This window comes from Coregonus lavaretus (genome assembly GCF_964263955.1).
Source record: "Coregonus lavaretus genome assembly, contig: HAP1_SCAFFOLD_6631, whole genome shotgun sequence".
NCBI lineage: Eukaryota > Metazoa > Chordata > Actinopteri > Salmoniformes > Salmonidae > Coregonus > Coregonus lavaretus.
The window spans coordinates 1-20,235 of record NW_028157430.1 but is presented as its reverse complement, the minus strand read 5'-3'; the positions used below and the strand labels follow the sequence as shown (position 1 = coordinate 20,235).

Sequence of the window (20,235 nt, the reverse complement as noted above, 5' to 3'; positions counted from 1 at the left end):
TAATGTATATAGTTGTCACCTGCATTGCACTTCTCTACAGAATGTTCATATAGGAAAGTAGTGTAGAACAGACGTTAAACTATATTGTAAAAAAGGGAGTTCTGTTTGCAACGCTCTGAACGTTGCATCCCAGAAAGCACTACCATTTGGGCGTAGCGCCTTCTGATAGTGCGTAGGTATTGCGCAATGCTACAGTACTGTCCCCAAAAGCGCATCTTGATTGCTGCACGGAGCGGATGAGTTCCTGCTTTTGCGGAAGCGAAAAGGCCAGCGCTAGAGAGCAAATTATCTTGCAAGGGTGGAGGAAAAGACACCATAAAATTAATTGAAAAAAAAAGAAAAATACACCCATCTACCGAAAGCCCGTCGAGGAGATGGGGGATAAGGCCGGCACCAGGTAAGGATTAACTCCCCCGCAATCTCGTATTTGCTGCTGCCTTGTGTGGAGGCGAGGGCATAGCGAGCTAGTTACGCTAACATTTTAGCTAGCTAGCATCACTTTAGCGAGACGAGACTACTCTCAGCCTTTTCCCCATGCATCAACATCAAATTGGTCTTAACCAAAGCAAGAGGAACTATCTAGTTAAATAAACATTGGATACTAGCTAGATTAAGACAAAACTACTATACTCGTAAAATTTCGTTGGCCGTGTTTTTATTACGCTATACAGAATAGGTACAGGCAGACCCGTATGTTCCCTAGCTAGTTAGCTAACTTTAGCAGCGGTAACTAGCTAGAATTGTTCGCGCGGGAGACTTCGCTTTCCTCTTGTATACACCTTAATGGCGATACCATCTTTGTAGTTTTAGCAAACATGTTCTAACAGCTAGCTGCAGGGTGGGGTTAGCTGTGATGGCCACCGAGGTGTGTGGGTAAGGTACTCTCACACCACCAACAACAAGCTAGCTCAATATGAACGGATGAGCTGACTGCATGATCGACAGCTATGCTGTTTTGAGTTAACGAGTGGCTACTTAGTTATCGTGCCTTTTGACACAAGTCATGCATGTTGGTTGATGATTATTTGGCCCTCAGTGACGTATATTTGACGTACGTTTTACGCATAATCGCCCAAATTGTTATTTTATAAATATCCTGCATGGAAATGTAAACAAAAAAGCACACACGTCTGTCCAGCTATTGATATCATGTGCCATACACGTGACTGGGTACTGTATATAGCATGATGTTGTAAAGCCACTGCTGTGTGCTGTCCATATCAGGCCAAAGCAATTTACCATGCAGCTATTCATACACTTGCCTGCCTGACACCTTTGATCACTTCAAAGTATTTTGCTCATGGTAATCAGCTGCTTGCATCTGCATCAGTATGCACATTCTGACTCTGAGCAGCTGTACTTCCCTACTAGGTTATTCTGGATCAGTGTCCTCTGCAAGTGACTGTAAATCATGTGTAATAGACTTGGTGGTTGTGCAGCATAGTTCACTACTGACAATTGTTAATTGATTTGATGTTGAAATTCCTTGGTTAGTCCCTTTATTCACGATAGTTAGAAATAAATGGTCAGATTGGTGTTTTGGGGTTTAAGGTCAAGGTCCTGTGGTTGAGTAAAAGTCCAGGTTAATATATGATTTTGTCTTGTGGTCTCTGAAGCGTCAGCAGGACTGATGACGACCCCCTGGCAGACTGTAGTGGGCAAGTGGCGTGTTTGAGGGGTCGGGTTTGGCTGATATCTGGTGGGGAAGTATGAATTGTAGCACTGGCTCGTAAATTAAGAGACGGTAGAGCTCTAGGCGAAGGAGATCCAAACTGAACGTTTGCAGAGAAGATACATTCACCCTGGACCTGTGCTAAGGGGACATGCACCATGTAGTCTCGAAACCCAGACCCTAGCTTGCTAGCTACTATTTGTGTCTGGGGGATGTGGGCAACGAGCAGATAAGGCAGTGAAATACACTGAACAAAACTGTAAACACAACATGTAAAGTGTTTGTCTGATGTTTCATGAGCAGAAATAAAATATCCCTGACATTTTTCATACGCACAAAAGGCTTATTTCTCTCATTGTGTGGCCAAATCCCTGTTAGTGAGCATTTCTCCTTTGCCAAGATAATCCGTCCACCTGACAGGTGTGGCATATCAAGGAGCTGATTAAACAGCATGATCATTACACAGGTGCACCTTGTGCTGGGGACAATAAAAGGCCACTCTAAAATTTGCAGTTTAGTCAAACAACACTGCCAACACAAAGAAGAGGCAACTCTAATTAACTTATATGGCATTTATTTGAATTTTTACATTGCAAAAAGTGACAATTATTTTTCATTTCACGAGATTTCATTGTGAAATCCATCGATTTAGGGCTTAATGAATTGATTTCAATTGACTGATTTCCTCATATGAACTGTAACTCAGTAAAATCATAGACATTTTAGCATGTTGCGTTTTTGTTCGGTTTAGTTCCACTATGTCAAACTGACATTGTATCGTACAGATTTATAAGCCAGAACATCAAGCACATTGTGGCAGGCAACCCGGCTGTCTAGAGAGACTATGCACCATGCCCTGTGTCCACTACACAGACTCACTCAGGTTAAGTAATATACAGTGGGGAAAAAAAGTATTTAGTCAGCCACCAATTGTGCAAGTTCTCCCACTTAAAAAGATGAGAGAGGCCTGTAATTTTCATCATAGGTACACGTCAACTATGACAGACAAATTGAGAGAAAAAAGATCCAGAAAATCACATTGTAGGATTTTTAATGAATTTATTTGCAAATTATGGTGGAAAATATGTATTTGGTCACCTACAAACAAGCAAGATTTCTGGCTCTCACAGACCTGTAACGTCTTCTTTAAGAGGCTCCTCTGTCCTCCACTCGTTACCTGTATTAATGGCACCTGTTTGAACTTGTTATCAGTATAAAAGACACATGTCCACAACCTCAAACAGTCACACTCCAAACTCCACTATGGCCAAGACCAAAGAGCTGTCAAAGGACACCAGAAACAAAATTGTAGACCTGCACCAGGCTGGGAAGACTGAATCTGCAATAGGTAAGCAGCTTGGTTTGAAGAAATCAACTGTGGGAGCAATTATTAGGAAATGGAAGACATACAAGACCACTGATAATCTCCCTCGATCTGGGGCTCCACGCAAGATCTCACCCCGTGGGGTCAAAATGATCACAAGAACGGTGAGCAAAAATCCCAGAACCACACGGGGGGACCTAGTGAATGACCTGCAGAGAGCTGGGACCAAAGTAACAAAGCCTACCATCAGTAACACACTACGCCGCCAGGGACTCAAATCCTGCAGTGCCAGACGTGTCCCCCTGCTTAAGCCAGTACATGTCCAGGCCCGTCTGAAGTTTGCTAGAGTGCATTTGGATGATCCAGAAGAGGATTGGGAGAATGTCATATGGTCAGATGAAACCAAAATATAACTTTTTGGTAAAAACTCAACTCGTCGTGTTTGGAGGACAAAGAATGCTGAGTTGCATCCAAAGAACACCATACCTACTGTGAAGCATGGGGGTGGAAACATCATGCTTTGGGGCTGTTTTTCTGCAAAGGGACCAGGACGACTGATCCGTGTAAAGGAAAGAATGAATGGGGCCATGTATCGTGAGATTTTGAGTGAAAACCTCCTTCCATCAGCAAGGGCATTGAAGATGAAACGTGGCTGGGTCTTTCAGCATGACAATGATCCCAAACACACCGCCCGGGCAACGAAGGAGTGGCTTCGTAAGAAGCATTTCAAGGTCCTGGAGTGGCCTAGCCAGTCTCCAGATCTCAACCCCATAGAAAATCTTTGGAGGGAGTTGAAAGTCCGTGTTGCCCAGCGACAGCCCCAAAACATCACTGCTCTAGAGGAGATCTGCATGGAGGAATGGGCCAAAATACCAGCAACAGTGTGTGAAAACCTTGTGAAGACTTACAGAAAGCGTTTGACCTGTGTCATTGCCAACAAAGGGTATATAACAAAGTATTGAGAAACTTTTGTAGGTGACCAAATACTTATTTTCCACCATAATTTGCAAATAAATTCATTAAAAATCCTACAATGTGATTTTCTGGATTTTTTTTTCTCAATTTGTCTGTCAGTTGACGTGTACCTATGATGAAAATTACAGGCCTCTCTCATCTTTTTAAGTGGGAGAACTTGCACAATTGGTGGCTGACTAAATACTTTTTTCCCCCACTGTACAAGTCAAACTTAGTACCCCATGCTGCTAGTGTGCTTATGTTCTCCATCACTGGTGGGAAAGAATAGAGCATTCACCTTCCTCCTGTAGTCCTGCTCAGAAATGGACTAGTCAGTGGTCCACCTTCATTCCCCTATTGTCAATGAGTTGTTGACTTGTCCTTATCAGACAGTGGCAGCAACTGGGAGGAAGTTCAATGCAAAGATATTCTATCTAGATATTCCCATTTATGACAGCAGACAATAGTTGTTCAATGCTCGCCAGTTAATATCCTCTTTCCTCTTACACACACACTATGTGTGTGACACCTCGCCACATTCCCAAGGTTGAGAACATGGTGTCTGGGCCTCCCAAGTGGTGCAGCGGTCTATGGCGTGAGGCGTCACTACAGCCCCGGGTTCGATCCCATGCTGTGTCGGAGCCTGCTGCTACTGGGAGACCCATGAGGCGGTGCACAATTGGCCCAGCGTCGTCCGGGTTAGGGGAGGGTTTGGCTGGCCAGGATGTCCTTGTCCCATCGTGCTCTAGCGACTCCTTGTGGCGGACCGGGCGCATGCACGCAGACTTCGGTCGCCAGTTGTACGGTGTTTCCTCCGACACATTGGTGCGGCTGGCTTCCGGGTTAAGCGAGCAGTATGTCAAGAAGCAGTGCGGTTTGGCAGGGTCGTGTTTCGGAGGACGCATGGCTCTCGACCTTCACCTCTCCCGAGTCCGCAATGGGACAAGGCTGTAACTACCAATTGGATATATCGAAAAAGGGGTAAAAAAATAATTATATATATAAGAACATGGTGTCTAACTTTCCTCTTACGCTTGGGCTAAATTCCTGTATGTGTGTTTGGGTACCTAGGTTAGGTATGCATAGGGAATGTGTAGGCCTACTCTGTGAGGATGGCAGTGTTCCTTGTGAATCTAGATCGGAAACTATTCTTGATCTGCATGACAAGGATGTTTCTGTCATAACAAATAAAAAACGGTGCATGCATGCTGCAATAGGCTATGTGTAAAGAGTACACACAGTATGTATCAATACTTCTCTGTAAATATTCCTTGTGAGATCAGGAAGGAGTGTTTTTTTTCCTGTTGTTTGTGGCAAAGTCAGCAGCAGGAAATGGCCTCTATTTGCTGGGAGATAGTTTCCTGTCCAGATGCAGGACATTGGGTCTAACCCCACACCTCTGGGACATGAAAGAGGGCAAACTGGACGAACACCAGGGCCCAGTTTTTCAAAAGATATCTGGTGGGATTTCGGCAATTGGATATTAAATGTTAGAATTGAGGTTTTTGAAACTGTAAAATTAGTATTTGGTAATCCAATCTCACCTTTAATCAGGATTGTATGTTTTTCAAAACTCAAAGGTAGTGATTAGGATAGTTTTGATGCAGAAAATCTGGATTATCTCGATCCCACTGGAAGGTTGGATTTAGAAAGGTGAAATGCATTACAATACATTTAAATGTAAAAAACGGTTCATTATGTTAAATTGGCCGCAGTATAGGTTTGTGGTCAGTTGTTATATTGAGAAGTGTCAAATAAATGCATTTACTTACTTTTATGCAGGCTCTATTATTTTAATCAAGGTACCTTTATTCATGTAGTTTACTCATCTGTTTCCTTATGACAGTGTAGAAGTAGTACCACAACCTGTCCAGTAGATGGCAAGGTGTAGGACCGTTCAAAGCATTGAAAATCAAATCCGGATTCTGTGATCTTGATGTTATGGTATCTGGATCAGAATGATTCTATCCAATTATTTTCTGAACAACCTTCTCATAAACAGCCAGATCGATCTGATCCTGAATAGCAAAAAAGAGGATTACAGAGTCCGGATCATTCTGATCCAGATAAAGAGTTTGGAAGAACTGGGCCCAGAGGTGTGAAAATCACACCCCATACTTTATAGGGGCCTCAAACTCAACTCTGGACCTCGAAGCCAGTTCCACTGCTTGTTTTCATTGTTCCCTTCTAATCAGGGACTGATTTAGACCTGGGACACCAGGTGGGTGCAATTAATTATCAGGTAGAACCAGCAGGCTCTGGACCTCGTAGGGTAAGAGTTGGATACCCCTGTTATAAACTAGATCTTCCTGCTTGATCAAATCTCTTTCTCGCTTTCTGTCTTCCTTGTTTTTCTCAGAGTCTTCAAGAAGTCAAGCCCCAACTGCAAGGTAAAGGACATGAGTATTGCATTCTTAGTTGTATCCTTTGATGCTTTACTTTGTTATTCATTGTGACACATTTGTCTAAGTACCTCTACTTCCCCCCTACTCCTCCTGTTTGCAGGTCACAGTATACCTGGGAAAGAGAGACTTTGTGGATCACCTTGACCAGGTGGACCCAGTCGGTAGGTGCAGGACGGTTAATTAGTTTACTGGTTAGAGCAGTGGATCCAAAACTGTGGGGCGCACCCACTAGGGGGTACACGAGGGGTCGGCAAGGGGGGCGCTGGGATTCAGATAATCTCTCCTAAAACTGCCAAATTTGAGTGTTTTTATAAACATAGTGTTTCAAACAATTTAATATTGTCTCCTCAAAACCTAATCTCTTGACATTGTCCTTTCTTACAGATGGTGTGATCCTAGTGGACCCTGAGTATCTGAAAGACAGGAAAGGTCTTCCTCATTCTCTACACTGTTTTGTCTCCTCCATTTTTTGCAATTGTATGTCAAACTCTTCTGATGTTCAAACCCCTCCTCCTCCCCAGTGTTTGTGACCCTGACGTGTGCGTTCCGCTACGGCCGTGAGGACCTGGACGTGCTGGGCCTGTCCTTCCGGAAGGATCTCTACATCTCCACCTTCCAGGCTTTCCCCCCCATCGCAGAGGAACGCAAAGCCAACAGCCGCCTGCAGGAGAGACTACTGAAGAAACTGGGCCAGCAGGCACACCCCTTCTACTTCACTGTGAGTCAAGAAGACACACACACGCACCAGACCAGGGTTAAAATACTATTTAGGGCAGGGATGGGCAACTTTGATGGGGTAGAGGTCCACAAAAAAATGGAACTCCTCATGAGGGGCCGCAGTGGCTCGTGGGTCATTTCCTGCAATTCTACACATTTTGCCATGGGGTGGAGGCAAATGTTTGCAGTTTTTAATATGATAACTGATGATCAATGGGCCCCACGCCTGTCAGTAATTCGACAATGCTTACTACAAGTTTAGATAGTTGGCCGCTAGACTAACTTACTCATCTAAAAAAAAGAAATGCTGACATGGGCTAATTGAGTGACTGCTGATGCACAACCACATTTTGAAATTGCACCTTGTATATTCTATTATTCTAACTCTCAACAGTATGTTGAGACCCTGACTGAGTTCCAAATGTTTTTGTTGTTGTTTTTCTAAAGTATTTATTTATTTTTAATTGGTCCGTGGGCCTACAAAAGGGGCATGTGGCCCGCGTGCAGCGAGTTGCCCATCCCTAATTTAAGGTATTTAAATAGTGTTGAATATTGGAATGTATTTGGAAATACACTTGGAAAGTATTTTAAAATACACTCCCATGCATTTAATCTAGGTATTTGAAAATAGTATTTGAAATAGGTATTTGAAAATACTTTCAAATAGTAGGCAGTTTATAGGAAATTATTTGAAAATACTTTCAAATACTTCCAATAGAAGTAGTTGACTCGAGCCACATTATATGAGCCTGTAAAATGATACTAATAATATGGCAACTGTGTGTGTCTGTCTCAGATTCCCCAGAACCTGCCGTGCTCAGTCACCTTACAGCCAGGACCAGAGGACACAGGGAAGGTACAGAATCTTCAGCATTACTTTATGTAAACGTACACATTTATAATATATGACGGCTATCTAAACGTAGCAATTTCCATACCTGTAGAGTCAACAATGCACACCCACATGACACTAATAATGCCTATTCTATAATTTTGTCCCTGTAACTCCTCCTCCTCTCCTTTCCTCCATCTTTCCCTCTTTAGGCATGTGGGGTTGACTTTGAGATCAAAGCGTTCTGTGCCAAATCGATAGAGGAGAAGATTCACAAACGGTACGAAAACCATTTAACTTTGTTGTGTGTGTGTCTTCTGCAGGAGCTGTTTAGGGTCTGCGGTCCTTGAAAGCATGTGATATGCATGTCTGTTCTCTGTGTTTTTAGTTAGTCAGCAAAGTTGGTTATCCGTAAAGTATAACGTGTGTTGTGTAGGAACTCTGTGCGGCTGGTGATCCGTAAGGTGCAGTATGCCCCAGAGAAGCCTGGGCCTCAGCCCATGGTGGAGACCACACGGAGCTTCCTCATGTCGGACCGCTCACTACACCTGGAGGCCTCTCTGGATAAAGAGCTCTACTACCATGGAGAACCCATCAGCGTGAACGTTCATGTCACCAACAACTCCACCAAGACTGTCAAAAGGCTCAAAATCTCAGGTACCTGTCACGCATGACTGTAAGTCGCTTTGGATAAAAGCGTCTTCTAAATGGCATATTATTATTATTATTATTATTATTATTATTATTATTATTATTACCTGTCTTTAATCAAAGTTTTATCAATGATGTTTGTTTATGACTCTAGGCTCTATTCACTCTTTTCCCTTCAGTTTGTGTGTGTGGTTAACCCGTTCTATCCCTCTCTCTCCAGTACGACAGTATGCTGATATCTGTCTGTTCAGTACGGCTCAGTACAAGTGTCCAGTGGCTCAGGTGGAGGCAGAGTGAGTATTTTACCTGACTATTAAGCCTATATCTCTCTTCAGTTCCTTTATTTCCCCTATGCCTTTCCTTTTATACATTATTCCATGTATCATTTTTCAGGCTTCCAAGACATCTCTCTTAATAACCTCTAGCTTGTGATCAGGTTTTTCCCATACCTTATTGTCCAGATCTATTGAAATTCCAGTTATGGCCCAGGTGTGCTGATAAGTGTGTGTGCACCTTTCCTCAGTGACCAGGTGTCGTCTAGCTCTACATTCTGTAAGGTGTACACCCTCACACCCACGCTAGACAAGAACCGAGAGAAGAGAGGCCTGGCCTTGGACGGAAAGCTCAAACACGAGGACACCAACCTGGCCTCCAGCACCATGTATGTTGACTCGCGCAAACAAACAAACACACACACAGACAAACCTGCCCTCCAGCACTGTGTATACACTGACAGACACACTCACACAAACGCTGTAGTCTGGCATCCACAACCATTTTAGATAACAAGAACACTCACTAGCCCTCACTGTGTGAGATCACACACACTCTAACTTGGCCACCATGTGAGTTTACATACACATGCTTGGGGAGAGGTTGAGCTCATAAATGCATTGTGATTTATGTTCGAGTGCAGCACCCTAGAAGATGCAAGAACCCATCCCTTACTGAGAACCTTTTTCATCGTCTTCTCTTTCTCTCGTGTGTGTGTTTCAGTGTTAAGGATGTGACTAACAAGGAGGTCCTTGGAATCCTGGTGTCCTACAGGGTCAAAGTCAAACTGGTAATCTCTCGTGGAGGGTGAGTTCCACAGGAGTCAGTGGTCAATATTAATATACAGTGCATTCGGAAAGTATTCAGACCCATAGATTTTTTCCCCCCACACATTTTGTTACGTAACAACCTTATTCTGAAATTGATTACATTTTTTTCCCTTATCAATTTACACACAATACCCCATAATGACAAAGCAAAAACAGGTTTTTAGAAATGTTTGCAAATGTGTTAAAAATTTAAAACTGAAATATCACATTTACATAAGTATTCAGACCCTTTACTCAGTACTTTGTTGAAGTGCCTTTGGCAGCAATTACAGCCTCGAGTCTTCTTGGGTATAACGCTACAAGCTTATCACACCTGTTTTGGAGGAGTTTCTCTCATTCTTCTCTGCAGATCCTCTCAAGCTCTGTCAGGTTGGATGGGGAGCGTCGCTGCACAGCTATTTTCAGGTCTCTCCAGAGATGTTCAAGTCCAGGCTCTGGTTGGGCTACTCAAGGACATTCAGAGACTTGTCCCGAAGCCACTCCTGTGTTACCTTGGCTGTGTGCTTAGGGTCGTTGTCCTGTTGGAAGGTGAACCTTCGCCCCAGCTTGAGGTCCTGAACACTTTGGAGCAGATTTTCATCAAGGATCTCTCTGTACTTTGCTCCGTTCATCTTTCCCTCGATCCTGACTAGTCTCCCTATCCCTGCCGCTGAAAAACATCCCCACAGCATGATGCTGCCACCACCATGCTTCACCATAGGGATGGTACCAGGTTTCCTCCAGACATGACGCTTGGCATTCAGGCCAAAGAGTTCAATCTTGGTTTCATAAGACCAGAGAATCTTTTTTCTCATGGTCTGAGAGTCCTTTAGGTGCCTTTTGGCAAACTCCAAGCAGGCTGTCATGTGCCTTTTACTGAGGAGTGGCTTCCGTCTGGCCACTCTACTATAAAGGCCTGATTGGTGGAGTGCTGCAGAGATGGTTGTCCTTCTGAAAGGTTCTCCCATCTTCACAGAGGAACTTTGGAGCTCTGTCAGAGTGACCATCGGGTTCTTGGTTACCTCCCTGACCAAGGCCCTTCTCCCCCGATTGCTCAGTTTGGCCGGGCGGCCAGCTCTAGGAAGAGTCTTGGTGGTTCCAAACTTCTTCCATTTAAGAATGATGGAGGCCACTGTGTTCTTGGGGACCTTCAATGCTGCAGAAATTTTTTGGTACCCTTCACCAGATCTGTGCCTCGACACAATCCTGTCTCTGAGCTCTACAGAAAATGTATTCAGCCTCATGCCTTGGTTTTTGCTCTGACATGCACTGTCAACTGTGGGACCTTATATAGACAGGTGTGTACCTTTCCAAATAATGTCCAATCAATTGAATTTACCACAGGTGGACTCCAATCAAGTTGTAGAAACATCAAGGATGATCAATGGGAGCAGGATGCACCTGAGCTCGATTTCGAGTCTCATAGCAATGGGTCTGAATACTTATGTAAATAAGGTATTTTTGTTTTTTTATACATTTGCAAACATTTCTAAAAACCTGTTTTCGCTTTGTCATTATGGGTTATTGTGTGTAGATTGATAAGGGAAAAACATTAATTTAATCCATTTTAGAATAAGGCTGTAACGTAACAATGTGGAATAAGTAAAGGGGTCTGAATACTTTCCGAATGCATTGTGTGTGAGGGGGGGGGGGGAGATTATGTGCAGGTCCTCACACACACACACACACACACAGACAGACAAGCGCGCACACAAAAACACATTTACACTCCCTCCTGTGTCTCACACACATACTCCTGATACTCTGCCACTCCAACTCTGTAATGACATCACGTCTGCCAGACCCTCACTAGTCTCTCTGCTCCTCCCACCTCACTCACTGACACGCCATGCTTTGCTGTCTCCCCTCTCGGTTGCGGTTGCCTTGGTTTTGAGTTCTCGCCTCATTTCATCTCTCCCCTCCTGTGTTTGTCCGCCCGTCTGTGCATCTGTCTCTCCATCCGTGCGTCTGCTCCTGTGTTGGGTCGTGTCAGGCTGCTGAGTGGCGTGTTAGAGAGGTAATATGATATCCCAGCCGCCACCTGTGTGTGTGTGTGGTGATCTTACGTCCTACTGCCATCTGCGTGTGTGTGGTGATCTTACGTCCTACTGCCATCTGCGTGTGTGTGGTGATCTTACGTCCTACTGCCATCTGTGTGTGTGGTGATCTTACGTCCTACTGCCATCTGTGTGTGTGTGGTGATCTTACGTCCTACTGCCATCTGTGTGTGTGTGGTGATCTTGCGTCCTACTGCCATCTGCGTGTGTGTGGTGATCTTACGTCCTACTGCCATCTGTGTGTGTGGTGATCTTACGTCCTACTGCCATCTGTGTGTGTGTGGTGATCTTACGTCCTACTGCCATCTGTGTGTGTGGTGATCTTGCGTCCTACTGCCATCTGTGTGTGTGTGGTGATCTTACGTCCTACTGCCATCTGTGTGTGGTGATCTTACGTCCTATTGCCATCTGTGTGTGTGTGGTGATCTTACGTCCTATTGCCATCTGTGTGTGTGTGGTGATCTTACGTCCTACTGCCATCTGTGTGTGTGTGGTGATCTTACGTCCTACTGCCATCTGTGTGTGTGTGTGTGTGTGTGTGGTGATCTTACGTCCTACTGCCATCTCTGTGTGTGCACCATTAGTGCCTCGTGTGTGTGAGGATTTTACATACCAGCATTGTGTGTGTCAAATCTCACCTGCAGCTGCTAAGATCCTTTTTAACTGCAGCCGTCCCAGTCTTCTCCCTTTCTGAGTCACAGGGTCCTAACCCTAAGGATGGTGTGAGGTTTCATAAGGCAGTGGCTCAAAGCCACACTGATTATTCCATGCTGAGTTATCAATGCAGTGTTGAGGGTAATGAAGCTTGAATATAATAACACTTCACATCTTGGTGTTTAGGCTTTGATTTACGGCAATTCATTGGTTATTACTAAATAATAACTGTTCTGTTAAATTAAGTGCAACCCAACACGGAAGAGTTCCAATTGGGTGAGATTAACAATTGACAGCTAAGGAGGGTTGATGTGCTTTATTCCCCCTTCACTGATCTAACATATCACTATTTCCTGGGTTGTTTCCTGTCAGATCTTGGATTATTCGTGGTGCAATAGTATATCATCATATGTACATATTGATGTTTCCATAGAATAACAATCAAATTGTTATTGATTGACATATTGATCCTATATAATCAATGGATGTTGTTTATATTCTGTGCGTTTCCAGAGATGTGTCGGTGGAGCTGCCCTTCGTCTTAATGCACCCCAAACCCACGGAACTGCCCATATCCCGCCCACAGTCAGGTACCTACAGACTCACACCACCTCTCCATAAGCCCACTATCAGGGCTTTATCTCAGTACCTTGGATGAATCTCAGTTCCTCTTCTTCCCTTAATTTGCACTGAATTGAACAAATCCTCTCTGACAAGCTTCCGCCATATTCTTTCACCATGTTACATTCACGTATCCAAACATTCCGATCAGTTCAAATTAAGAGCGGAAGATGAGGACTTTCGAGGCTTGCTTTTTTAGACTGATTGGGAAGCAGTGAATTGTGATAGTGGGAACTCTACTAGGCCTGCATAGTGTCTGAAAAGGGTTTGAGAATGGACACAGTCTTGTGAACTATCTGTCAGTAGTTTAGTTCAGCCTCATGCCCTGAACAACAGTTCCTCACATACACAAGCCCCTCAAATACATCATCTCACTCTGGTATTTCCTGCCTGTAAGTTACCATGGAGTTGCCATGGAGATACAAAGCTGTTCCCATGGCGACATCGCGCTGACATGTCATTATCTGTGTGTTCTAACAGCTGTGCCGGATTCAGACCCTCCCATCGACACCAACCTGATAGAATTTGAAACAAAGTGAGTATTCATCTGGTCTGTCTGGCCATTGTAAGCACTGCTGGTTTGCTATGATCAAAGAGACCCTAAGACTATTCCCTCATATCTAAAACACTCCATGTTTCCTTGTTCCTTGTCGTCCTGCAGTAGTTTCTCCCAAGACGACGACTTTGTGTTCGAGGACTTCGCCCGCCTGCGGCTCAAAGGAATGGCCGACGACAAGGATGACGACTGCTAGAGCTCACATACACACACACACTCTCGCACAAACTCTTACACACATTCATACATACAGACACACACAGGCACACAGGCGGTGGGATGAAGGCATGTGGACGGAGAGATGTGGTGGCCTCGTGGTCTGCTGAAGAGATCCTGACATCACTCGCGGTGTTCTTTTGTCTTGCTTAAGCCACTTCTTGTCTTCTTGTTCATGTTCTCTGTTTGCATTCTCTCTGTCTAATGGTAATGTTCAGCTGTGTTTGCCAGAATATGTTGGCAAACACAACTGAAAAACCCAGCACCGTCTAAATGATGATGTAATGTTGTGCCGTGGCGATGCTGGCGAATCCATGGGTGTCATTTGGCCAGCAGTTTCACAGTTTTCAAGAGGGAGCACAATAAGTGCTATAGTGAATAAAAAGTAAATGTTTGAAATGTCATGAAGAGGGATGATGAGTCATGGCTGTTCACACCGAGGGAGGGAGAAATAGTGCCATTAAAAGAAAGGGGGCTTTATATCATTTTTTTCACCCATTATGATTTCAATAAGTATTTGTACAAATATTGATCACCTTGATCAAGTATTGATATAAAACAAGGTTTATAGTACCTGCTGAAGAGGGGAGAGAAGAAAAATCAGACTGACACCTTTCATCATCTACCCCATCGTTTTAGTCCTCTGAATTTCTACTGTGTCATCCGTTCTGTAAAAACCGTGTTTTAGGGGAAGAATACGGAAGACGTTTGTGATTCACCCTCTTCTGCAATACGAGGACAGACTATACACTACCACTTACATTAAATGTGCACACACTGGACCTTCACTGTATAGCCTATGGCAGGGGTATTCAACTCTTACCCTACGAGGTCTGGAGCCTGCTGGTTTTCTGTTCTACCTGATAATTAATTGCATCCGCCTGGTGTGCCAGGTCTAAATCAGTCCCTGATTAGAAGGGAACAATGAAAACAAGCAGTGGAACTGGCTTCGAGGTCCAGAGTTGAGTTTGAAGGGCCTGGGGATACTCCTTACAGTCAGCCTCAATGCACCACTATGACATTAATTTTCCCATTTCGCTCAGTCAGACGCTTGCACATGGTCTAATAGCATGAATAATTTCTCGCTTGATCAGATTTAATTCACTCCTGTGCTAAATCCCAAATCATCAATCCCTATCTCCTCCTCCATAGGCACTACTGTAGAACTGAAAGGACTGGATAGTTATAAGTAATGTAGGGAAATTCCAATTAACCAATCAGAAGACAGGGTGAAGCAATTACCATAATATCCATACCTATCCAATCCTAGAAGTGCCTAATGACAGGGCTAGCTATGGGTCAGTTTGAGATTCAGCATTGGTGTCAGAGCATCACCTAGGCAGGGCAACAGCGGCACCAATGGAGCATGTTTTTCAGCGGTGCTGTGAACTATGATCTGTTATTATTGTTGTTTTGCTTCTATGGGGTACCTGTTCGCAGCTCTGCTAAGTGAATATTTGAAAGTGCTGCCACTGAGCTGTGAGCGCCATAGTGTCTACATAAAGGATGCTGATATGATTTTGGTGGAACATGACAGAAAACAATGAATATTATTACTACTGTATCATTATTACCATGATTATTCTCAATCATTTAAGGAATTGTTTGCCATTTGTTTTTTATTTCAGAATTTTTATTTTAATTTTTTTATTAAAGGCTAAATGAATTAACCTAAATTATGTGGTAATAGATGCTGCTTTTCGTGTTCTTTCTGCTAAGTCTCGCATCCACGGACGGAAGCTAAGTTATTCTGGCAGTTGACAAGATAAAGTATCCAAACATGGTCTCAGATGATTTCTTGTCAGAAGCGCAAAGTGCAATTTCTTTATCAACAGTTAAATTTGATTTGCACAGTAGCCAGTCAGATGTTTTAATCAAGATCACATCATGATTCACCATTTGGGTCTTAGTGCCACTGACACATTTATACCTATTTTGCTCCTCTGTGGGACAGTGAGTGACTTTTGAAAAGGACAGTCACACATAAAAGCAGGAAGCATTTGCAGTCACGGGACAGAGAGAGGTATTTTAGTGAAGTGAAAAACATGGCTGAACAGTTGTACTTTATTTCTCATGGTATTTGAAAACAGTTAATAACATTAAAACATTGAGTTAGGTCTTAGGTACTAATTTACAAGCCTGTACATACAGTATCTGAAATTCACAACAGTTTTGATTAAAAGTAAGTGGCCCACATCCAAATATCCTTCAATATATACAAACATAAAAAAAACATTTTCAAGTCACATTCAAGGTCTGTAGTTTTTTCGGTGTGTCTTACAGGAATTAGTGTTTTAGTACAGGAAGCTTTTAGGAAAAAAGGTTAAGGTCCATCCTGGGCAGTGCATCCTCCTCTGGTCAAAGCAGACCTTGACATTAGTTGGGACACAAGCGTGTGCCTGCCACTGCTGTGTCTGCTGTTGTGTGTGTTACAGAGAAAAGACAGGAGAATGGACAGTGGGACAGTTAAGCACATGTCACTACATATATCACTGTGATTAGAGTATGCATACATATCTACAATAGCAACCCCCCAATGAGGATCATTTGAGGCTATTGGAAATCTTACTCTGTATGGCGGTTGCTCGTTCTGTTGTAGGCCTACCAGTCGTCCAGGAGTTGGTCTGCTCACCTGGTCGCAGCATCTCTCTACGGTGATGCTTGTTGAGTCGCCGGGTGAAACGATGCCACCTGGTGGGGAAATAAGCATTCAATCACTGTCCCTCTGTCCAAGTCCAGTTCTAAACACCACCAATTGTCTCTTAGCCCCAACCCCTAGACATATTAGTTTACCCCTAGGGGAAGGGGATAGGGGTTGAATTTAGATGAGAATATACATTTTCAAAAAATTCTAACTAAGTCCAGAACCCTTGGTGTATCACCTTTCCTGTGTGTCATTGTGCCTGTTCACCCTCTCCGCCTCCTCCTTCTTCTCATCCATCCATCGCTCCAGAAGCTCTTCTTTCTCTCTCCAGGCCGCTGCAAGCCCCTCCCTCAGCTCCCGCTGCTCCAACCGCAGGGCTGCCAACTCCTTTGATTGGCTCTCCAATGCAAACTCAAACTCTGATAGGCTGGCCTGCAGAACATTGGCCCCCCTGGCTTGAGTGACAGCTTCCTTCCGATAGCGGGAGACTCTTATAGAAGATGGTGACATGGGTCTATGTAAGCTTATATCAGACAAGACATTAGACAAGCTCACAACTTATGATGCCTCAGTTTCATGCCTCTCATCTTTGTATAACATTTCATGGATGCATTATTAAACCATATAGACTACTGTACCATAACATTAATGTATAAACAGATCTCATTGATTGATCACTTACTGTGAGTGGCAGTATTGAAGCTCAGCGTCTTTCAGGTACAGGACTGTGGTCAGGTCAGAGACTGTCTGAGAGAGCTGGGGATGAAGAAGAGGACAAAAGGAGAAGATTGTACTAGTAAGAGCAGGTCAAAAATAAGATAAACAATCACTCACTTGTGTACAAGGCCACTATGTGAGTAATCTATGTAAGGACTGGGGTTGCCCGAAGCAGCACAAGACATCAGAGAATCCAACTGACAGGATGACGTAGATCCTTAATGTAGCAGCATCACACACAACTCCCTTTTCACAACCTGTGGAAAAGTGCACAATAATCTTGAAAAGTGTGACTGGATCCAGTAATATAACTGAAAGTCACCTTTTCTGTTATATGTTCACTCTCTCTGAGCTGGAGGTGTAGTTCTCTGTGGTCAACCATCAGCCCACCATCTCCTTCAGAACTGTGGAAAATATTGACATATGGTTAGAGAATAGTCTTCAAATCAAAAATGAATTGAATTGTAGATAAATTGATCTTTCCAAATCAATGTTACATTGTTTGCATTAAATGGATTGCAACACATTTGCAAAATTCAGCATCTTCTCTAGGTGTTGCCATTGCCCTCCTACCTGGGTCTCTGTAACTCATCCCAAAGTGTATCCCGTAAGTCAAGCTGCTCTGCTAGCTTGGACACTGAAAGGAGAATCACAATATGTTGGCAAATATGTTGACAAACAACTAATGATTCAAATGTCATCAATACACAGAGAACTCCGACAACTTACAAGTGTTGAAGATACCACTGAAGGGGTCCTTTTGTGTACAATCTCTCTGGAACAGTCTAGTGCGCACGTGACTCTTCCACCTTTCCATTGCTGTCTTTACTCTGAAGTTTTCAACGCCTTGTTCGAGGTTGCGATTGTTGTTAACACACTTTTAAAACTTAAAATTGGCAACAAACCTTGTCAGTGCTTACAAGTCTTCACAATGAACACACGGTCTGCCACGACACAACAAAACGTTCTACTGAGAACAGACCAGTCTGTCGCTTCACTTTTTTGTGATCTTTTTGTCCCTCCACACTTCCCATACAATTCAAAATGAGGTGGCAAAACAGATAGCACTGACCAAAACAAAATAGCTATTTGCCTGAGCGTCAGTTTATACAGCAATACAAATTAGCAGATGTTGCCGTTTCAGCTCATTTTGCTGTTGTACCAGGTCGTTCTGTCTTTGTTTTACCAGCTATATACTATTATCTCAAATTCACACACGAATGTATCAACTAATCTTCGCTAGCTAGTTAACCTTAGCTACGCTGATGAATGATTGCTTGCAGTTCTGTGCTCACAAACTTCAACAGGACTGAGAGATGGCAAATTACAGACTGCGAGCGTTGGAGGATGCAGAGACCGAGATTGTACGGTGTGCACAGTGTTGCCAACTCCTCAGTAAGGAAAGTAGCTATTAGCTGTCCTAAAAGTCGCTAGATGACGTCATCATCTAATTTGCATAATTTGCCATGTGCATGTAATTGTGATGGATGCTGTATGAGAGAGGAATAACGTCGTGGGAGAGACAAAAAGTGAGTAAAAAACACCCTAAATATGTTTAGAACTACAAATGAACTTTCTTCTGTCGATTCTTGTTTTTAAAAATGTTTTACATTTACATCCCGCCCTGAATGTAAGCCAGGGCGGGACCAGCCAGCGGCGGCTTCCCGCATGCGCGATTAATTTGCAGTCTGGACGCGGAGGGGTGAACATCTCCTGCTCTGACTGCTGCGTGAGGACTGGGCCCACGGGGGTGGGACCCACGGCAGCATCCGCTGCTCGTTGAGAAGAGTAAGAACGATACGTGCTTTCACGTCAGAGTCTCCAAAAGTCTCCAATAACTACAGAAAAAGTCGCTAGATTTGTCGCTAGTCGCTTTTTTGAAAATGTGTTGCTAGAGGGGTCTGAATACTCGCTAAATATAGCGACAAAGTCGCTAAGTTGGCAACACTGGACCGTGTGCAGGTCAGAGCAGAAGCAATGCTTCTCGTGGCAGGCTCAGCTGCGACGAGATGCTTCTTCTTCGATGAGGTTTAACGGTGGTTGGCATCCAATAAATGTTGCATTACCGCCACCTACTAGACTGGAGTATAACTCCCTTATACTTTGCTTTAAAAAATAAAACAAATACCCTACCATCTAATACTACACTAAAATATATATATATATATAATAATAATAACTACCATACTCCACTATTGAAATCTAATTATTCCTACTTCAGGCCAACAGCCTGAAGGGATGGGACACCACCAATTAACACACCCTGTAACTCTTCTGATGTCAAGTCTCGCACACCCAAATACCTCTCTGCAGCTGCCACCATAACCTCTATTTTCTGCGACTTACGTTCCATCCCTGCAGTACAGTTGATAACCATTGCTATAAATGCCAAAAATCCAATCTTACTGAAACATGTATATCACTTGTTGGTTTATCCCTCTGTACTTGGTACAGATCTACTACTCACACCATTCCTCTCAGGATCCCTCCCCCTTGACCCATCTTTCTCTACTTTCTTCATTGCCTCAGCATATGACAACTTCTGCACTACTCTAACCCTGGAAACCTCAACCTGCCTCTCACACCGGACATTTCGGATCCCCAACCCCATGGGCACCCCTACAATTAACACATACCACTACTTTCCCCAATGCTACACATTCCTTTGTCTCATGCCCTTCTGCACACTTCTCACACCTAGGAACCTCCATCCCACACACTGCTGCCACATGCCCACAAGCTGTAACAACATAATGTATTCAGCACAAAAGCTCGTACCGGATAACTTATTTATCCTAACATCACTTTGACGGGCAAAGACTCAACATCAAAACTCAAAAGAACAGAAAATGACTCTTCTGTTTCTCCACTCACGCCACCCTGTCTGCGTCACACCAAACGACGAGCATCACAAACACCGGGAATCTTCCCCTTCAGTTGGTCAGCTTTCACATTTACCGCTACCCCAGTAATCAGACCATTCAATGGCATCCTTTTCTTAAGAGCAAAACAATTCACATTTCTTTCCCCCATTCGTTTAACACGGAACGCCTGCTCCCTCTGACCAGCAGAAACAAAAACAATTATCACTAGACCACTTCTGGTTACCCTCACCGATTTCACAGCACCCAAC

The 20,235-nt window shown here is 43.7% G+C and overlaps 2 protein-coding genes across 3 annotated transcripts; one reads left to right on the top strand and one right to left on the bottom strand.

Annotated features, from left to right (window-relative positions):
- Positions 1-188: 188 nt before the first annotated feature.
- Positions 189-15,525, top strand: LOC311125436 (arrestin red cell). 2 transcript variants are annotated; one of them, XM_084199481.1, is made up of 15 exons: positions 189-397; positions 6,310-6,340; positions 6,456-6,516; positions 6,740-6,784; positions 6,877-7,073; positions 7,869-7,928; positions 8,117-8,184; positions 8,341-8,561; positions 8,776-8,848; positions 9,079-9,216; positions 9,552-9,635; positions 11,631-11,654; positions 12,862-12,938; positions 13,450-13,504; positions 13,631-15,525. In XM_084199481.1, exons 1-15 carry the CDS (start codon positions 375-377, stop codon positions 13,719-13,721), a joined length of 1,248 nt encoding a protein of 415 aa, XP_084055607.1. In that variant the 5' UTR covers positions 189-374; the 3' UTR covers positions 13,722-15,525. The 2 variants fall into 2 exon arrangements, with proteins under 2 accessions (XP_084055607.1, XP_084055608.1); XM_084199482.1 differs by lacking the exon at positions 11,631-11,654.
- Positions 15,526-15,788: 263 nt separating this feature from the next.
- LOC311125437 (autophagy-related protein 16-1-like) lies at positions 15,789-18,522 on the bottom strand. The gene is made up of 7 exons (XM_084199483.1): positions 17,832-18,522; positions 17,676-17,739; positions 17,425-17,506; positions 17,068-17,141; positions 16,624-16,875; positions 16,311-16,432; positions 15,789-16,158 (listed from the first exon to the last, which is right to left on the bottom strand). Exons 1-7 carry the CDS (start codon positions 17,917-17,919, stop codon positions 16,118-16,120), a joined length of 723 nt encoding a protein of 240 aa, XP_084055609.1. The 5' UTR covers positions 17,920-18,522; the 3' UTR covers positions 15,789-16,117.
- Positions 18,523-20,235: the final 1,713 nt, after the last annotated feature.